This window comes from Salmo trutta, chromosome 40, assembly GCF_901001165.1.
Source record: "Salmo trutta chromosome 40, fSalTru1.1, whole genome shotgun sequence".
Taxonomy (NCBI): Eukaryota; Metazoa; Chordata; class Actinopteri; order Salmoniformes; family Salmonidae; genus Salmo; species Salmo trutta.
Genome location: NC_042996.1, coordinates 11,299,891 through 11,320,348, shown reverse-complemented (window position 1 = coordinate 11,320,348; position 20,458 = coordinate 11,299,891). Strand labels below are relative to the sequence as shown.

The following is a 20,458-nucleotide window of genomic DNA, read 5'->3' as shown; positions in this document are numbered from 1 at the left end:
TCTCCACAACCAATGGGGGAATCAGGCTTCATGTGATCCGGACCAAAACGGATTAGACCAGAATCTTTGTTTTCGGTCATCCCAGATTCAAATTGCGAGAAGCAATCTCCTAATATTTTTTAATGATTTATGCGCTCAAAGATATCTATTTCGTCCTGCAGAATGATTATGATAATGCTGCACGTTTTTGATTAGAAATACATCCATATTTGTCCAAGATAGCATCAGAGCATTTTGATTTGCGTTGACACTACTACAACAAGCTAAATAACACTGTTATTGATATATATTTGCGACACTGTCGGATATTTTTTGAAAATTGGAAACAAGCAATGGAAAGAAGCCGTATAGAAAATTACAAAGGTGCGTGACTTTTTCGAAATACTGATTTACTTTCACCACCTGGGCAGTGTTTGGCCCACGTTTTTAAAACACTGCTTGCGATCATTGCTTTAAATACAACGTGTATATAGTGGAACTTTCCGAGTTTTCTAGTGCCGACCTGAATGTAACATTATAGAGTTGAGTCTGCTATGCATCTGCATGCCGGTGCCATCCTCGTGAGCCTTTATCCTGCTGCTCATATTTAGTTTAGGCTATGTGCAATTGTTTAACATCTACAATTAATTTGACGTGTCCCATATGTTCGCCAACACAAAGGCTTACTACTAATGAATATTCTCAAATTTAGTATAAGCATGGGGTGGCTAAATACATCATGTGGCATTGTTTTTGTCTTGAAGGGCCAGTAGAGGGCTCCCTGACACTGTTGCCCAGTCAGTCCTATGATGTAATGTCTTTGGAACAGCAAATGCCCAATGTGCTGGTAGATCTTAGTAGTGTTTTAATGTGTGAGTATAATTATTTCTCTCTCTCGCAGATCCCTTTCTATCAGTTTCTTATTTACGCCTTTTGGCTCCACCCCTGCAACTTCTGTCAGCTGCTATGTGGCAAGTTGTGCAGAAAGGACTTGTCATGCATTATGGGATGCTGGAGGAGTTTGTCACCTCGGTGACAGAGATGGTTCCAGAGCTGCTGAGTTACCGGCAGAGGGCCCAACTCATCCTGGGACTGAGAGCCAGGGTTAGCATCTCTGTTGAGAAGTGTGTGAGTGTGTGCATGTGTCTGCACATGGATTTGTTTAGTGACTGAAATGTAGCTTATTTTTGTACATTTAACAACTGTATTAGTTCCCTCCAATCTGTCAAACAGTGGTTGATAGTTGAACCAGTAAACTAGTAGTGCACTGGTGCCAATGATAGCATTGAAATACTTTTTTTGTGACCATAGCTGGTTCTGGAATTGTGTCGTGGTGATCACCAAGTCGACCCTGAGACCATCCAGCCCCACCTGGACAGAATCAAAGCTTCCGTCACTACACCCAGGGACCACTGTGTGGGTGATTTACTATGCACATTAACCCACAGGTGGCTGGTGGCACCTTAATTGGGGAGAACGGGCTCATAGTAATGTCTGCAACGGCATAAACTGAATGGCATCAAACACATGATTTCCATGTGTTTGATGTCATTCCATTCACTCCATTCCAGCCATTATTATGAGCTGTTCTCCCCTCAGTGTCCTCCTGTGCAAGAAAATACATTAAATCAATAGGAAGAAATACACACATAGTTTGGGTAATTCATCTCCCGGGGTGTGTGTGTGCATGTTACAGGTGACTGATGCACAAGTAGAAGATTCTGGGGCCAGTTTCTTGGAGCTGGTCCAAACCCTGCTACAAGACCCAGGTGTGAAAGAGCACTTCTTCCTGGTGAGATGACACTCTCCCTCATTTTCTCTCTCCCCCCCCCCCCCCCCCCCCCTTTCACTTACGGTTCAAAATGTTCTATGTCTTCTAACCCCCCAGGAGGTGTTCCCAGTGCAGTACGGGCAGAAATATGACACAGCACTGGAGATTCTCCTGTGGGAGTTCCTCTCCAGACTGGAGGAGCTGCTGCCGGTACCAGACTTTGCACAGGTGCTACCATTGAACTCAACATTGTATTTCACAACACTTACACATCTTGACTATTGCCTTCAGTTAGCCTTCAGAATACAGCATGTATTGTATTAAACCTTAACCTACCACTGCTAATGCACACCCGTGATGACTAAGGGCCCTTTCTCAGATGGTGTCATGGCTTGATGGTGCCCCCTCAGTTCTGGATGAGTGTTTGCAATCTGCGACTCCGCCAGAGGAGATGAAGGCTTTAATTGAACATCACAGAAATCTTGGACACATTCACCTAAAAAGTAAGGCTGGCTCAGTGGATAATTATGACTGATGTGTCATGATCTTTGCTACTGTATCACTTTGCTTTGATTGTTAGAATTATAAATGTATTATTTGACTAGCAAACAGGTGAGAAGTCGCAGTGATTTACTAAGCCTCTCATTCTCTATTTCTCTCAGACACTTGCTCTTTACCTATGGACGACTGCATCCTCTCCTCTTTGTCTCTCCCTCCAGTCACGAAACTGGGGACTACTGCTGACAAACATACTCAAAAACACTCTGATTGCCTGCAAGAGGCCACACCAATCTCAAACCATCCAAATAAAGAAGAGATTATGGAGATTCCCATTGACCAGTCAAATCTGGGGACCGGCAAGAGGAGGATATCAGAGAGAACAAGACAGAAGCGAAATGAACGGAGGGACAGAATTGAAACGGATGAAATTGTAGAGGAGGGAACGTCATTTTCAGCCAATGAAAGTAGGAGAGGGCAGACTCTGCCCTGGAAGAGGAAAATGAGCAACAGTTCGGAGGTTCCCCGGAAACGGCAAGCAGCTTCACCTCTGTTTCAGTAAGAACTGATATTGAAGTAACACATTGGTGTGTCTCCCAGCATGCCTTTGATGTCATTGTGTTTTTTTGTGGGGGATTTTAAATCTGCTTAATGTGAATTTCTGTGTTCCTCTTTTACAGGGATTCTCCAGTGAATATCGAATCTTCTAGTGAATCTCCTCTCATCTCGATATGGGGAGAATACACAGGTGTGGAATCTCTGTTCATTCTGAATTAATTTGAAATACAGTACATGGTAAAAGAAAATGCATGACAGTTTTACTTACCCTTTTGTGTCAAGAACCCCAAGGTACTGCCTATCCCATGACGACTGACACCAAAGTCCCTTGGTCGGATGATGAGACTCTAAACCTTATAGACATTTGGGGAAAAGACTCTGTGCAGCGAGTTCTGAAAGGCTGTGTCAAAAATCGCCACGTATTCACTCTCATTTCCAAAAATATGTCTGAGAGAGGCTACATGAGAACTGTAGAGCAGTGTCAGACCAGGATCAAACGATTGAAGAACAGCTTTCGTCAGTCTCTTCAGCAGAAGTGAGTACACTACAGAAGAACATTTGCTATATATTTATTTATTTATTTACACACACAGTCGTGGCCAAAAGTTTTGAGAATGACACAAATATTAATTTTCACAAAGTCTGCTGTCTCAGTTTGTATGATGGCAATTTGCATATACTCCAGAATGTTATGAATGAATGTTATGAGTGATCAGATGAATTGCAATTAATTGCAAAGTCCCTCTTTGCCATGCAAATGAACTGAATCCCCAAAAACATTTCCACTGCATTTCAGCCCTGCCACAAAAGGACCAGCTGACATCATGTCAGTGATTTTCTCATTAACACAGGTGTGTGTTGACGAGAACAAGGCTGGAGATCACTCTGTCATGCTGATTGAGTTCGAATAACAGACTGGAAGATTCAAAAGGAGGGTGGTGCTTGGAATCATTGTTCTTCCTCTGTCAACCATGGTTACCTGCAAGGAAACACGTGCTGTCATCCTTGCTTTGCACAAAAAGGGCTTCACAGGCAAGGATATTGCTGCCAGTAAGATTGCAAATAAAAGAAAAACATTTATCGGATGATCAAGAACTTCAAGCAGAACGGTTCATTTGTTGTGAAGAAGGCTTCAGGGCTCCCAAGAAAGTCCAGCAAGCGCCAGGACCGTCTCCTAAAGTTGATTCAGCTGTGGGATCGGGGCACCACCAGTACAGAGCTTGCTCAGGAATGGCAGCAGGCAGGTGTGAGTGCATCTGCACGCACAGTGAGGCGAAGACTTTTGGAGGATGTCCTGGTGTCAAGAAGGGCAGCAAAGAAGCCACTTCTCTCAAGGAAAAACATCAGGGACAGACTGATGTTCTGCAAAAGGTACAGGGATTGGACTGCTGAGGACTGGGGTAAAGTCATTTTCTCTGATGAATCCCCTTTCCGATTGTTTGGGGCATCCGGAAAAAAGCTTGTCCAGAGAAGACAAGGTGAGCGCTACCGTCAGTCCTGTGTCATGCCAACAGTAAAGCATCCTGAGACCATTCATGTGTGGGGTTGCTTCTCAGCCAAGGGAGTGGGCTCACTCACAATTTTGCCTAAGAACACAGCCATGAATAAAGAACGGTACCAACACATCCTCCGAGAGCAACTTCTCCCAACCATCCAGGAACAGTTTGGTGATGAACAATGCCTTTTCCAGCATGATGGAGCACCTTGCAATAAGGAAAAAGTGATAACTAATTGGCTCGGGGAACAAAACATCGATATTTTGGGTCCATGGCCAGGAAACTCCCCAAACCTTAATCCCATTGAGAATTTGTGGTCAATCCTCAAGAGATGGATTGGACAAACAGAAACCCACAAATTCTGACAAACTCCAAGCATTGATTATGCAAGAATGGGCTGCCATCAGTCAGGATGTGGCCCAGAAGTTAATTGACAGCATGCCAGGGCGGGTTGCAGAGGTCTTGAAAAAGAATATTGACTCTTTGCATCAACTTCATGTAATTGCAAATAAAAGCCTTTGACACATGAAATGCTTGTAATTATACTTCAGTATTCCATAGTAACATCTGACAAAAAATATATAAAGACATTGAAGCAGCAAACTGTGAAAATTAATATTTGTGTAATTCTCAACACTTTTGGCCACTATATATATATATAAATAAATAAATAAAATAATGGACATGGGGACAATATCCCTGTAATGTGCTTGTCTATATTCTCTCACTGAAACCATTCCCTATGTACAGAGTGGAGTGTACATTTTTTGACCAACTCGAGCGAATACTTGGGAACGTGTCCCTCTTAATGGTTCCTGAGGTCACCTATGATGTTGAAGAGGTGACAGATGACCAGCTAGAAGACACTGATGATTGGGAGTTCTCTGGCCACTCTGGTCTAGAAGAGATGGGTATGGTCCGATTGTGCCTTTTTTGGTAAATCGCATAATATTGGCTCTTGGGAAAGTGACTAATGTGTGTTTGCATGCAGCATGTTGCCCACGACCATACAAAGAGGTCAAACTGCTTGAATGTTAATACAGCTGATTTTACATTTGGAGTGTGCAATGTGATTCATCTAAATCAGGGCTGCCCAACCCTCTTCCTGGAGATCTGCTGTCCTGTAGGTTTTCAGTCCAACCCTAATTTACCATATCTGATTCAGATAGTTAAGGTCTTGTTGAACAACTAATAAGTAGAATCAGGTGTGTTAAATTAGGGTTGGACTGAAAACCCACAGGAAGGTAGATCTCCAGGAAGAGGGTTGCGCAGCCCTGATCTAAATCAATCAAATTATTAATAATTAGTGTTCACTGCTGTTGTGTTTGTCACTTTTTCCACTGAAGGAACCAGAAGTGTTCCCTGGACAGACTTGGAAACCCTCACCCTAATCAACATATGGGGAGATGACAAAATGCAGAGGGAATTGAGGGGTATGCATAGAAATGGGCACCTTTTTGCTGTGATATCCCAAAAGATGTCTGCCCAGGGCTTTATCCGGACTGCAGAGCAGTGCCAGACGAGGGTTAAAAGACTGAAACGGAGTTTCCGACAGTGCTACGAGAACAAGTATGTCAATTATAGTTTAACTATAATTTTCTTTGTGCATTGGGAGTCCCACAGGGATCTATGCTCAGGCCTTTACATTCTTGTTTGATATCCTGTCATGGCTTACATTTTGTCTATTTGAGCCAGAAAAATGCTTTGCTTTGAAAATGTGCATTGTTTTCTTTCCCCAAATGCAGCATTAACGGCAGAGAACAAGTAGAATGCAAATTCTATGACCTGCTGGAGAGAATACTGGGGAATGAGCTTCCCTCATATGTGGAGATGTCAGAAAACTGTCTTGACATGGAGTCTAGAGAATCATGGTCAGCAGACAACGAGTGCTCTGTTTACTCTTCCCAGGAGAGGGGTAAGGTCACAGTCTCTCTACTGGTTAACCAGTTCCTCTTTCACTAGTAAACTATAATAAGATCAACTTGAAGACCCCTGTATGGGTATGGAAGGACTGGGAAGAAACTCAACCTAGCATATCTGACTCATTCTTTGATATCTGTGAGGAGGAGTCAACAAGGGTTTAGGGATAAGGGTGAGTGGATGGATTGGGCCAATCTTTCTCACACCCTCTTTCCCTTTGACTCTGATCCATCCAGAGGCTGTGGTGGGCGTGCCAGAGGACAGGAAGAAGATCCCCTGGGTGGACGGCGAGACGATGATCCTCCTGGAGCTCTGGGGAGACGACACTGTGCAGCAGAACCTGAAGCGCTGCCCGCACAACAGTCACATATACTCAGAGATTTCAGAAAAGCTCAACTTCCATGGTTATTACAGAACTGCAGAGCAGTGCCACACCAGGATAAAGCGTTTGAAAGCCGGCTATCGGCAGTCCCAGGAAACCATCAGGTAACCATTGCGTTTCAGCTCTATTATTGATACATTTGTCATTTTGCTAATGTGAATTGGATTACAGATTGCAAAATTACAATCAATCTCTCTCTACCTGTGCTCTTTAGTTCATCTGGATCTGAGCAGGTTGATTTGAAGTTCTACGATATTTTAGATCAAATACTTGAGATGCAGCCTCCCACCACCAGAACAGTGGTGACAGACTTGACCAATGACATATCAGAGGAATCAGACAGTGACTCACTTCAAGGTAAAAGTTCAGCTCACATCAACCTATGCAAACTTTCTAATGACACCCTGCATGGGTATGTCAGATTGAACCCTGTTTGTTATATCAAATTTAGCTACTGGTTTTACTGTAGCTGCCGTCCCGTCAACACAAGTACCTTTGCCAAGTCTAAACAGGGAAACGTTCTTGTTATTGAGCTGTTTTGTATTTAGAGTCTATGGAAGTGGACAACAACACCACTTCTGAGAGGATCACACCAGGCTCATGGTCGGATCCTGAGACCCTGGCCCTCATTGACATCTGGGGGGAGGACGAGGTTCAGAGGGTGCTGAGAGACTTTGTCCACAATGGCCCCATCTACATGGACATATCAGAAAAGATGCATGACCAAGGGTATTCTAAGACCCCAGAGCAGTGTCGTTGGAAAGTCAAGTCCATGAGGAACAACTTCCGTCAGTGCTACAACATGAAAAAGTATGTTTGTACCCCACACGTTTAAATTGGACACTTTCTGATGTTTTTATGTTGATATTAATTTGCAGAAACATACAAATAAGTATGCTCTAATCTAACCCATAGCCAGAATACTCCATCTCAAAACTTTTAAATTTTTTAAAAATGGCTTCCTTTTCTGTCTGCTATTCTCAGATGTGGAAGAAAGGGAGCGGAATACAAGTTCTACAATCAGTTGGAGCGAATACTTGGTCATGAAGCGGTCTCCATTGATGAGTATGATGAAAGAAACAATCAAACAGTAGACCAGGACACAGGTACAGTGGTAGTACAGATGGTTATCTGTTTACACTAAAGACTCAGTCCATCCAATCAGCAGAGTCGTACCTACGATCTGGAGGTTTCCAAAGTATATGTCTCCCGGAGCAGGTGCTGATGGGATGAGATACACCCCGTGGTCGGAGCCAGAGACGCTGGCCCTCATTGAGCTGTGGGGGAACGAGGAGGTCCAGACAAGCCTCCGAGGTTGCGTCCGCAACGGGCACATTTTCGCCGACATAGCGGAGAAGCTGGCCTCCATGGGGCATTTCAAAACGGCTGAGCAGTGCCACTCGAGGGTTAAACGGCTGAGGAAAACTTACCGACGGTGTCTCCACAACAGGATGTAAGTGCAAAGCACAGATTATTTGTGGGTAAGGCGAGTGATGGTCATTGGGACCTGTTACAAATGAAGCCTTCACCTCCCACTGTTCTCCACCTCCCTCTACCTCTGGCCGTACCTACAGAAACGGAGGAGAGCCCTTACTCTTCAGATACTACAGGTTCCTGGAGCCGGTGCTAGGCAACGACACTCTCTCCCCCGATGCAGAGATTGTTGATTTGTGTGATGACTTCAATCCAGATCCCACTGAAGAACCAGATCAGGAAACATGTATGGTGCCTCTTTATCATCCTTACACTCTAAGTCTAATGTAATTAGGGCCCTGTGTTTTTCCTGTGTCAGTGCCAGCAGTTGTTTGTCCCGGGTCAGGTCAAATCAGGACCCTAGTCATAATCAATCTTTAAAAATATATTTTAGTAGCCACTGAAAGCCTCTCATAAACATATTGCGCAGGTTAATCCCTACCGCTCATACCTTCCATATGTGTGTCTCATTGTTGTTTTTTGAAGGCCAGGGCTCAGTCAGTTACGCTGTCACAGAGTCCAGCAGAAAGATGCCCTGGTCCGATCGGGAGACCCAGGCTCTGCTGGAGGTCTGGGGTGAGGACCACGTGCAGCTCTCCCTCCGCGGCTGCTTGAAGAACAGACACGTGTTTGAGTACATCTCACGGAGGATGACGGCCCAGGCGTTCTTAAGGACGGCTGAGCAGTGCCACACCCGCATCAAACGACTGAAGGCCCGCTTCCACCATGACAAGTGAATCCAAAGGATTTATAAATACTGTTTTATGTCTAGTTATTTACTTTATAAATTACACTACAACATTGGATATAAATTGATGCTTTACTTAATTTAATCTCATTAATAAACTATGTAATTGCAGTCTTGTTTATATCACTGTTATTGTTACATAGTACATGTGGTCAGAGGACATAATGATCCAACTGAAATTCCCTCTGAACAGTGTGTCTAATCTTTCGTTTCCTCAGAAGGGAATGTAAGTTCTACGACCAGATGGAGGAGATTTTCTCAAGGGAGCTCAACGTCGACAGTTTGGCCGAAGATTCGTTAGACAATGAGGAAGCTGCTGTCTGGGAGTGTACACATGAAGTTGACCAAAGAAAAGGTAAAGCAAAGCCATACCATACCTTGAAATGTTCAGAGTTGTCTTATTTCAACTAACCTTCCCACTGTAATCATTGGGTGTCTTTTTCTTCAGCAAGCCGTCCTTTAACTGACGGCTCCAAGTTCACCTGGAGCGACAGTGCGACACAGGTCCTCCTCAGTATCTGGGGGAGTGACGAGGTCCAGGAGGATCTGAAAGGCTGCACCAAAAACAGACACATTTTCACTGAGATCTCTCAGGCCATGGCCAACGAGGGCTACCTGAGGACAGCCGAACAGTGCCAGTCTAGAGTGAAGCAGCTAAAGGCCAACTTCCGCCAGCTCTGTGAGAGCAAACAGTAAGCCATGGGGGATAAGATATGGATCTGAAATCGATATCCACTATTTATAATTGTGAATTGATTATGAAGACTCCATACTGATGGATCAGTTTTGTATTCAAGGTTAGAGGTTTGCCATGCTCATGTTAGTAAAGCAAAGCTCATTGACTAACCAGATATGAGTAATAAGCGTTGAGTCAACAACCAAATGTCATGTTCTATTTTCCCAGGGTTGGAGGGGAAAAAGTGGAGTGCAAATTCTATGATCAGTTTGTGCAAATATTCGGGAACAAGTATCTATCCTGTAACTCTGGTTGAGGAACCGAATGGCGCCACAGACATGCGAGAGGTCCCAGGTGGACAAGTCCAAGGAACAGGTAAGGAAACAATCTCCTAATCTCTGTACAGTAAATGCTGTTTTTACGTTATACTATCAACGTTGGGCCTTTGTTTACATTTTTTTTAGGCTCTCCAGAATCAGGCAGCTGTCCATCACCATGGGAACTTGATCTCCCCTGGAGCATTGAGGAGACTGAAGTCCTCCTCGACATATGGGGCAGTGACAGAATCCAAGTGGACCTGAGGGGAAACACTGAACTGGAATACATTTATACAGAGATCTCTCAAATGATGGCTGACCAGGTCTTCATGAAAACAGCAGAGCAGTGCCAGACGAGGGCGACGCAACTGAACCTGAGTATTATTCCAATCTGACGACGAGGAAGCATTAGGGAACAACTGAAGATAGTTTTGTAGCACCACAGGAAAGCTGCAATGACTCAACAATGACTTCTGGCAAAGGGGTGTATAAGCAATTACAATGACCTGTGTCTCTCTTGTCTCCTGCGTTGTTTTTGGAGAGGTTCTGTATTCTATCAAAGAGGCACTGTTGCTATGTTGGATATTGCTGAAGAGACTCAACATCCATCCCACTTTTTCTGTCGGAAATCAGACACGTATTTAACTTTTGTATAGGTGCTTAGATCTAAGTGTAATGGACTATCTGAATGTTTTTTGTCATGTATAGTATGTCACTAAGTAGTATGTCACACTCAATTAACTTAACAAAACCTTTAAAATTGATTGGATTGAGTGAATCCTCTAACGAGAAATGGTAAAACCATATGACATTCTGAACATCTTGATTTTGCAATTTGTGGTTTTAGCAAACTCTGTGCTTTTAGGCCCAATTTCAAGTGAACTAATTTAGATTAAATTCCTTTTGAGTGGGGTGTAATTGCCTGACTGGTTGGCTACTGTATCATTTCTGTTGCTGTGGTATATCTTTCTCTCAATGTCTTTAATCCTATATCTAGGGTCACCCAAACACTGAGGTTCCTGTTGTTACCAGCTTTAACCACTGGGGGAGACTGAGACCATCCTATTTTATCCTCAACAGATTGTCTGCAGCAGAGCCCCACAGTAAGTAGCCACTACAATTCTGGAATCACAGGCCCCTACTTTTTGCTTACTCATATGTTATTTTTAGATACCATGGTGAGATAGCCGTTAAAACAAATCCTGTTCTCAGCATTGATGGTGTTGGTTGTTCCTTGGAAGACCATTTGCATAGAGAGGACACTTTGCATAGACAGCACATGCTTCAGTGGTCTGGGAGTGTTTATAGCCCTGAGTTTAACACTTCATGACTGAGAACTGTCCTTCATGACAACAGAACCCACAACAACCATGACTTTTATCACCATCCTCATCTGGACACTGGCCGTCTGCTTTCAAGGTTAACATTTTCTGAATTTATTGTTGAAAATTAATTAAATCTACACAACGGAAATGTGATCAATTTCTATCCAGAACTATTCATTACTATATGTAATATTTATTTCATATACATGGTTTTTATTCTATTTTTCAGAATCCAGAGGACAGTACATTGTGACTCAGACTCCTGCAGTGAAAGCTGTTCTCCCAGGACAGAAAGTCACTATTGACTGTAAAACCAGCAGTAATGTCCATGGTAATATCTACCTAGCCTGGTACCAACAGAAACCTGGAGGAGCTCCTAAACTCCTTATTTACTCTGCTACAACACTTCAGTCTGGGATTCCATCTAGATTCAGTGGCAGTGGATCTGGGAGTGACTTCACTCTGACCATCAGTGGAGTCCAGGCTGAAGATGCAGGAGATTACTACTGTCAGAGTTACCACAGTGGTGGAGTGTTCACACAGTGATACAGAGCCGTACAAAAACCTCCTTCAGTCAGACTGCACAGTGACTGTACTGCTACAGCTGGGACCTACTGCAGGTGCTGAGGGGAGGAGATGATCCAGTACAATGACACAGTGTGTTGTAGAGCTGAACAACAATATCTATTTCTGATAACTCAAAGCTGTTAGATCATATTCAGCCACTATCCCATGGGTTCTTTGACACATTTTCCCATGGGTTCTTTGACACAATCCTTCAAATCCAGTATCATCCAAAACAGTCTTCCTGATACCCCTTGACATTTTTTAAAATGACTTCAGACCCATTGACATTGTATTATTAAGAAGTTGAGATGCTGGGTTTCATGTACTGTAATGATGGTCTACAGAGTCCCAGTGTGTCTGATCAGAGACACAGGAGAGGAGGGAGGGAGCTGAACTCAGTCAGGAACAGAGTAGCAGTCCTGCACAGTGGAGCCCCTCTTCTCTCAGTATCAGTCCAGTAGTCCAGCAGTCAGTCCGCACAGCTCCCTGCACTAACCCAACTCTCCCTGCAGGGGGCGGCACATTACCATAAAAAAATAAAATAAAATTATAACTAGGCAAGCCAGTTAAGAACAAATTCTTATTTACAATGACAGCCTACTCCAGCCAAACCCGGACGACGCTGGGCCAATTATGCGCTGCCCTATGGGACTCCCAATCATGGCTGGATGTGATTCAGTGATCACTGGGAGGTGGAAACTGACTGGTATTCCTCTTTTCCATAGATATCAATATTTTACCAGACCATATTACCATAACACTAATGAACCATACCATATTACCATAACACTAATCAACCATACCATATTACCATAACACTAATGAACCATACCATATTACCATAACACTAATCAACCAGACCATATTACCATAACACGATAAACCATACCATATTACATAACACTAATCAACCATACCATATTACCATAACACTAATCAACCATACCATATTACCATAACACTAATCAACTATACCATATTACATAACACGATAAACCATACCATATTACATAACACTAATCAACCATAACATATTACCATAACACTAATCAACCATACCATATTACCATAACACTAGTCAACAGACAAAGTGATATTCTGTATGTTCAGAAGTGACATTATCCAGTATTCATTATGGTATTGTCTTGCTAAACAACATTGATAGTGGTCATATGTTATGGTACTTAAACCAATAATAGCATTGAATTTATGCACGTGATTTATTTTCAATATTCATATGGACTTCTAGGATTATTAGGTGACAATTGTGAGAGCAAGATCTTCAGATTGTAATGGACTCTCAGTTCTAATCTGATGGATCCTTAGTGGTCTAGGTTGACTGAATAATGGTGGATGGGGAGCAGGCCAAAAGATTATTTGCATAGTGATGATGCACTGCATAGACAGCACATGTTTCAGTGGTCTGGGAGTGTTTATATCCCTGTGAGTTTAACACTTCATGACTGAGAGCTGTCCTTCATGACAACATCGCTTCAACAATGACTTTTATCAGGTGCTTTGTGTGGATATTTATGCTCTTAATTCAGGGTAAGATTTTCTAATATCGTGCTCTTAAATTTACTTTTTTATCGAAGTACTACATCGAACTATTGCCTCTTCCTTGAGAGAATGACATGATTTAAAATTCAGACAAAACAAACACAGTTAAAAAAACATAAACATATCTGTTTCAGAATCCAGAGGACAGGTCACTGTGACTCAGACTCCTGCAGAGAAAACTGTTCTCCCAGGACAGACAGTTATTATAAACTGTAAAACCAGTGCGACTGTATCAAATGCATGTTCTGTATTCTGGTACACCTGTATGGCCTGGTATCACCAGAAACCTGGAGGAGCTCCTAAACTCCTTATTTACTGTGCTACAACACTTCAGTCTGGGACTCCATCTAGATTCAGTGGCAGTGGATCTGGGAGTGACTTCACTCTGACCATCAGTGGAGTCCAGGCTGAAGATGCAGGAGATTACTACTGTCAGAGTTACCACAGTGGTGATGTGTTCACACAGTGATACAGAGCCGTACAAAAACCTCCCTCAGTCAGACTGCACAGTGACTGTACTGCTACAGCTGGGACCTACTGCAGGTGCTGAGGGGAGGAGACAGTGGCATGGAACACTGATCAGCGAGGAAACCTTGAATAAGGATAGAAAGTGACATTTAAATCAGATGTTCTCCATCATCAGGGTTGTGACTCGTTATATTTTTTATGACCTGAAAGATCATATAAAAGTTATTTGAGGTTTTGAAAACACAATACCTGTCCAAATGCAAAATAAGAAGTAAAACGAAAGATGTTATGACCTCAACATTACTTCAACGTTACAATCACTTCAGCCCCGAAAACAATTCCAAAAATGGAGCTCACAACCACATTTAAATGGATTTGATCTCACAGCCTTATATTAACTATTTTCATGAGCAGGTTCCTGACTGTTAGATCTGTGAATGAGATATGATGCTGTGTTCAAACATGAGACACATGTACACTACATACACTATCTACATAAAGTTTAATATCCATTTTATGTGTCATGAATTATATGGTGGCATATCTCCCTCCCCAAATCCACCATAGAGGTTAAAACCAGCCCAGTCCAGGGTACTTCATGCAGTGAAACTGTTCAACTGCTAAACTGGTAGCTGTTGGAGTGAAACTGAGATTTGCATAGACTGGGCTCGGTGGTTCTGCTTTTCTCAGAATAGAGCAGTACTGTCACCATATTAGGAATTAACCGTTATAAATATATATATTATGGTTTATTATCAAATATCATACATTTTTCTCCATGATATTGGAGCTACAGTATAACAGGATCATTCAGTTGTAGTAATGATTGTAGAGTTCTTGTTGGATCAGATGCCTTTTAATTATGTTTGAGAACATGAGAGTAGCTATATGCTACAATGCTGAAATGATAGAACTTGATTGATCTAAATTAGTATGAAATGTTCTGCCTATTTATGAGATAGTGATCACTGGAATGATGATTAATTGTGGTTATTTTTCAATCAAAATAAGCTTTATTTGAAATCAGGGGCAAGTACATCATAATCTCAAAATAGTTAATTTAGCACACAGCTCTACTGATATTATTCACTATTATACTGTAACATTCAGCTCTAAAATACTAATGTTTCCAGAACTAGCACCATGTGGGGACTCTCTAGCCCCTTACAATGGCTTCTCCTGACTCTAGACATTACATTGACTTTTCCGGAAGGTTGCCAAATCACTGGTGTCATCATGAGCGACCCTGCAGGTGTACACCTCTCCCTCTTCCCAGCGTGCCTTGCTCAGGGTCAGGGTGCTGCTGCGGCTGTAGCGTCCACCCTTCTCTTCTTCTGTGGTGGTCAGGACCCCGTCCTTCACCTCCGCCTCGTCCACCTCCCAGCTCACCATCACCCCCTGGGGGGAGTAGCCACTCATCAGGCAGGCCAGTGTGGCCGAGCCCCCAGAGAGCTGCTCAGAGGACGGGGGGAGCAGAGACACTGTGGGCCTGATAGAGGGACCAGCTGGAGGAGAGATGAGAGAGGAGGGTCAGCTACTACTACTATTGTATAATGGAATGTATTAGGAGAGGAGTGGACAGGGGAGGGGAGGGGAGGAAAGGAGAGAGTCAATACACACAGGATAAACAACTAGCTACAGTACTGAGAACAGCTGACAACAACAAAACACTTAATCTATGAAGATAAAGGCAAAAATAAACGCTGAAAATATTTTGGGACAAAACAATCCGTCAGTTAAATGTATGTTACATTCATGCTCTACAGTTTAACCCACTAAGAGCAACAAAACACTTGTCATAGGCTAAAACACACTTTCAATTAAGATTATCCATTGCACTTGCTGTTTCATCCAGGACTAGGAGGAATGTGTCCAGGAAACTGCCCCTAAGTCTACAAGGAAATGCAGTAAACAGATATCACATATTCAGATTTTATAATCAGATTTACTATTCACTGTGTAAATCTCCATATCAATTTTGTCAAATCTACTCTGAGACACAAGCCACAATGACCTCAAAATACTATTCAAAACTGTAGATGAGGTTAACCTTTAAACAACGTCAACCATGAAAAAAATACAAAGTGTTGCTTATGTTATAGAAATAGTAGATGCTACATCTCAACAGAAAAATTAGCTGACATGCAATACTGTATTTCAAAATGTGCTCTTTTTAAATCACATATCAGAATACTTGGTTTTATTGCCAAATAATCTTGGTGGTAAGTAACAATTCTCTCACTTCAGTGACTCTGCCATTTACCAATCTACCAAGGTGTCCATAGAGATCTCTAAAATGATACAGCCTGAATGTATTTCCTCTGGAGAAGATCATAACATCTCATAACGTTGCTCAATAGCATGATAACATGTTGTTTTATGATAGAATACAAAAATAGACTTACTTTTCAGTACAAGTTTTGTGCCGCTTCCAAAAGTCCACCACAGTGATTCATGCTGGTGAAGTCGCCGTACAAAAACCTCCTTCACACAAGAGTGAGCAGCTTCACGCACAAAGCACTCTCAGTCCCACCCTGAATACTGAAGTACTAGTATAAAACAATACTGGCCAACAAAGGTAAAATGCAATAACCACATCATTGTTTTTTCTGTATAGACAGACAGCAATTTCTGATGACCCATGATATATTCTGATCAACTGGCTTGTTGTCGTGTCTGGAAACTAAATATCACATTAGTCAGATAATATACTTGGCCAAAAGATCAAAGATTTTTGACAAAATTCGTTGTTACTGAGTTTTGCTTTTGTAGGGCAGAATAGGGACTGATAGCACTGAAGTACTAGTATAACACAATAGGGACTGATAATCCTGAAGTACTAGTATAATACAATAGGGACTGATAGTACTGAAGTACTAGTATAATACAGTAGGGACTGATAGTACTGAAGTACTAAATTCAGCAAAAAAAGAAACGTCCCTTTTTCAGGACCCTGTCTTTTAAAGATAATTCGTAAAAATCCAAATAACTTCACAGATCTTCATTGTAATGGGTTTTAACACTGTTTCCCATGCTTGCTCAATGAACCATAAACAATTAATGAACATGCACCTGTGGAACGGTCGTTAAGACACTAACAGCTTACAGACAGTAGGCAATTAAGGTCACAGTTATGAAAACTTAGGACACTAAAGAGGCCTTTCTACTGACTCTGAAAAACACCAAAAGAAAGATGCCCAGGGTCCCTGCTCATCTGCGTGAACGAGCCTTAGGCATGCTGCAAGGAGACATGAGGACTGCAGATGTGGCCAGGGCAATAAACCCACCATCGCTGGACCAGACAGGACTGGCAAAAAGCGCTCTTCACTGACGAGTCGCGGTTTTCTCTCATCAGGGGTGATGGTCGGATTCACGTTTATTGTTGAAGGAATGAGCATTACAGCGAGGCCTGTACTCTGGAGCGGGATCGGTTTGGAGGTGGAAGGTCCGACATGGTCTGGGGCAGTGTGTCACAGCATCATCGTACTGAGCTTGTTGTCGTTGCAGGCAATCTCACTCGCTGTGCGTTACAGGGAAGACATCCTCCTCCCTCATGTGGTGCCCTACCTGCAGGCTAGTCCTGACATGACTCTCCAGCATGACAATGCCACCAGCCATACTGCTCTTTCTGTGCGTGATGTCCTGCAAGACAGGAATGTCAGTGTTCTGCCATGGCCAGCGAAGAGCCCGGATCTCAATCCCATTGAGCACGTCTGGGACCTGTTGGATCGGAGGGTGAGGGCTAGGGCTATTCCCCCCAGTAATGTCTGGGAACCTGCAGGTGCCTTGGTGGAAGAGTGGGGTAATATCTCACAGCAAGAACTGGCAAATCTGGTGCAGTCCATGAGGAGGAGATGCACTGCAGTACTTAATGCAGCTGGTGGCCACACCAGATACTGACTGTTACTTTTGATTTTGACCCCTCCCCCTTTGTTCAAGGACACATTGTTCCATTTCTGTTAGTCACATGTCTGTGGAACTTGTTCAGCTTATGTCTCAGTTGTTAAATCTTGTTATGTTCATACAAATATTTACATATGTTAAGTTTTCTGAAAATAAATGCAGTTGACAGTGAGGGACATTTCTTTTTTTGCTGAGTTTAGTATAATAAAGTAAGGACTAATAGTACTGAAGTGGTAGTATAATACAGTAGTGACTGATAGTACTGAAGTACTAGTATAATACAGTAAGGACTGATAGTACTGAAGTACTAGTATAATACAGTAAGGACTGATAGTACTGAAGTACTAGTATAATACAATAGGGACTGATAGTACTGAAGTACTAGTATAATACAGTAAGGACTGATAGTACTGAAGTACTAGTATAATACAATAGGGACTGATAGTACTGAAGTTCTAGTATAATACAGTAAGGACTGATAGTACTGAAGTACTAGTATAATACAATAGGGACTGATAGTACTGAAGTACTAGTATAATACAATAGGGACTGATAGTACTGAAGTACTAGTATAATACAATAGGGACTGATAGTACTGAAGTTCTAGTATAATACAGTAAGGACTGATAGTACTGAAGTACTAGTATAATACAATAGGGACTGATAGTACTGAAGTTCTAGTATAATTTAATATGGGACTGATAATCATGGGTTATGAGTATACTCCACTGACACACTTAGACTATTACGTTTTCGTCTTAGATCACTGATTACCAGTATAAGGTATTTAAATCATGATAAAATAGTCTGAATCTTTATAATCTGTATATAGTTATATAGCAAACAGTTGTGAATGTGGGTAATTCCAGTAAGACCATATTCATATGACAGTTTGCATTGACAGCACATGCTTCAGTGGTCTGGGAGTGTTTATAGCCCTGTGAGTTTAACACTTCATGACTGAGAGCTGTCCTTCATGACAACAGAACCCACAACAACCATGACTTTTATCACCATCTTCATAGCAAATTAGATTAAGAATCCATTAAGATACTGATCTGTAGTTATAATCGTGATGAGAAAGTTAATATCATATGTTGATATAAATGTACATTCTGCCAGTGTTGATGTACACTAAGTTGAGGGTTTTAACTTTGAGTATTAGGACCAAATCACTGAAGCATTGTCATTCTAATTTTGGGTTGGATAATTAATTGGATTTTTATTATGATTTGGAAACGGAATGGTTTTTTGAAAACTGACCAATTGATTTGAGTAAGTTCTTAGTATGTTAATAACTATATGAATGAAGCAATTCAAGTACCATGGGTTGTTTTGATTGTTATGCTAATTGTGACATGGGAAAGAAGTTGTGTAATAAAGATGTTGACACTATTCTCAGCATTCCCTGGTGAATGGAGAGGGTGAACTCTGATCCTGAGAGTGAAACTGATCCTAATCTATTTCACCTATATCCATTACCAAATTACATTTTCATAATATTGATCCAAACCCTGAGCAGAGGGCCCAAATTGATCTGACGGCCCATTTTGGTTTGTAAACGTTGTCCTAAGAGTTGCAACTGCAGATGGTGTTCAAAGGGAAGACGTGAGTCGATGGTCATTTGCACCATGATGAGCCTTATTATTGTGCTAGTGTGACGTTGGCCTGTGTGTTGTAATGAAGCTTGTGTGCTATGTGCCAAAAGAATGATTGTTGTATTTGTTCCACATTCCCATGCGAGCCATAATAACTAAAGGTGTAATCAATGGTATTGGAGGTTGTACCTCCAAAGGGGGGAGTGTAAGGAATTGTATCATATATGTACATTACAGGAAGACGCTTGTGCATGGAAAATACATAGTATGCATAAACTGTTACTTAGGAACACCTGTAATTACAAAAGTACAATGCTTGATGTTTTGCTTTAGCTTGCGATTAAGGATCAGTGTTAAACACATTACACGTGCATTAAGAGGTCAATTGTGCAATTCATATGCCTGTGTGTTGAACTATACTGTTGGTAACAGATGGATAAAGAGAAATAAGCCAGTTCCTGTTGATGCTATGTTCCAGTCTTACTTCTGCTAGCACATGATAGCAATAAGAAGGATTGGGAAACTAACTGACAATGACAACATAAGCTGAACTCCGCCTAACAGAGACAACTTTGTATTAGCAACTGATAATTATGAGCTTATATGGTATTAAAGTTATGGAACATCACCCTGGGCGGGGTGATCCTCAGTAGGGGATAAAAAGGGAAAACACCGTCTTTAGAACTGAATGTCTTGCTTGCAAATTACTGTAAGTGTATACTCCAGGTTGCAATTATTATTAAACGAACTAACCGCTGATCAAAAAGTTTCATGTAGTCTCTTATGTGCACATAGGGCAGAATTCCCATACTGGACCTAATGCAGGTGCTGAGGGGAGGAGATGATCCAGTACAATGACACAGTGTGTAGTAGAGCTGAACAACTATAGAGTCAAACTAGAGCTATGTCTAGAAGACCTTAGATCATAACTGATCACTAAATGTTTCTCCTGATCATTAACTACATGTTGACTCTGTTGAGTAACTCAAGGAAAACCATCAACCAATCTGAAAAGAAATCAAATCAAATTTTATTGGTCACATACACATGGTTAGCAGATTTTTATGCGAGTGTAGCAAAATGCTTGTGCTTCTAGATCCGACCGTGCAGTAATATCTAACAAGTAAACTATACATTTCACAACAACTACCTTATACATACAAGTGTAAAGGAATGAATAAGAATATGTACATATAATTATATGGATGACGATTGCCGT

At 41.8% G+C, this 20,458-nt stretch overlaps 1 protein-coding gene and 3 long non-coding RNA genes across 4 annotated transcripts; 3 read left to right on the top strand and 1 right to left on the bottom strand.

Moving 5' to 3' along the window:
• Window positions 1-5: 5 nt before the first annotated feature.
• Window positions 6-9,521, top strand: LOC115180156 (uncharacterized). The gene is made up of 21 exons (XM_029742037.1): window positions 6-363; window positions 881-1,083; window positions 1,291-1,395; window positions 1,676-1,771; window positions 1,868-1,978; window positions 2,130-2,253; window positions 2,470-2,806; window positions 2,929-2,996; window positions 3,089-3,341; window positions 5,053-5,213; window positions 5,649-5,871; window positions 6,048-6,217; window positions 6,459-6,708; window positions 6,819-6,961; window positions 7,153-7,414; window positions 7,589-7,710; window positions 7,823-8,057; window positions 8,179-8,324; window positions 8,564-8,810; window positions 9,044-9,180; window positions 9,274-9,521. The coding sequence occupies exons 1-21, from the start codon at window positions 333-335 to the stop codon at window positions 9,519-9,521; spliced, it is 3,672 nt and encodes a 1,223-aa protein (XP_029597897.1). The 5' UTR covers window positions 6-332.
• A 173-nt stretch (window positions 9,522-9,694) lies between these two features.
• On the top strand, window positions 9,695-11,161 carry LOC115180565 (uncharacterized). Its single transcript, XR_003873111.1, has 3 exons — window positions 9,695-9,876; window positions 9,966-10,921; window positions 11,031-11,161. It is a non-coding gene; the product is annotated as an uncharacterized LOC115180565 (long non-coding RNA).
• A 564-nt stretch (window positions 11,162-11,725) lies between these two features.
• LOC115180567 (uncharacterized) lies at window positions 11,726-20,223 on the top strand. The gene is made up of 2 exons (XR_003873113.1): window positions 11,726-11,763; window positions 20,065-20,223. It is a non-coding gene; the product is annotated as an uncharacterized LOC115180567 (long non-coding RNA).
• LOC115180563 (uncharacterized) lies at window positions 14,729-16,294 on the bottom strand. The gene is made up of 2 exons (XR_003873107.1): window positions 16,144-16,294; window positions 14,729-15,243 (listed from the first exon to the last, which is right to left on the bottom strand). It is a non-coding gene; the product is annotated as an uncharacterized LOC115180563 (long non-coding RNA).
• Window positions 20,224-20,458: the final 235 nt, after the last annotated feature.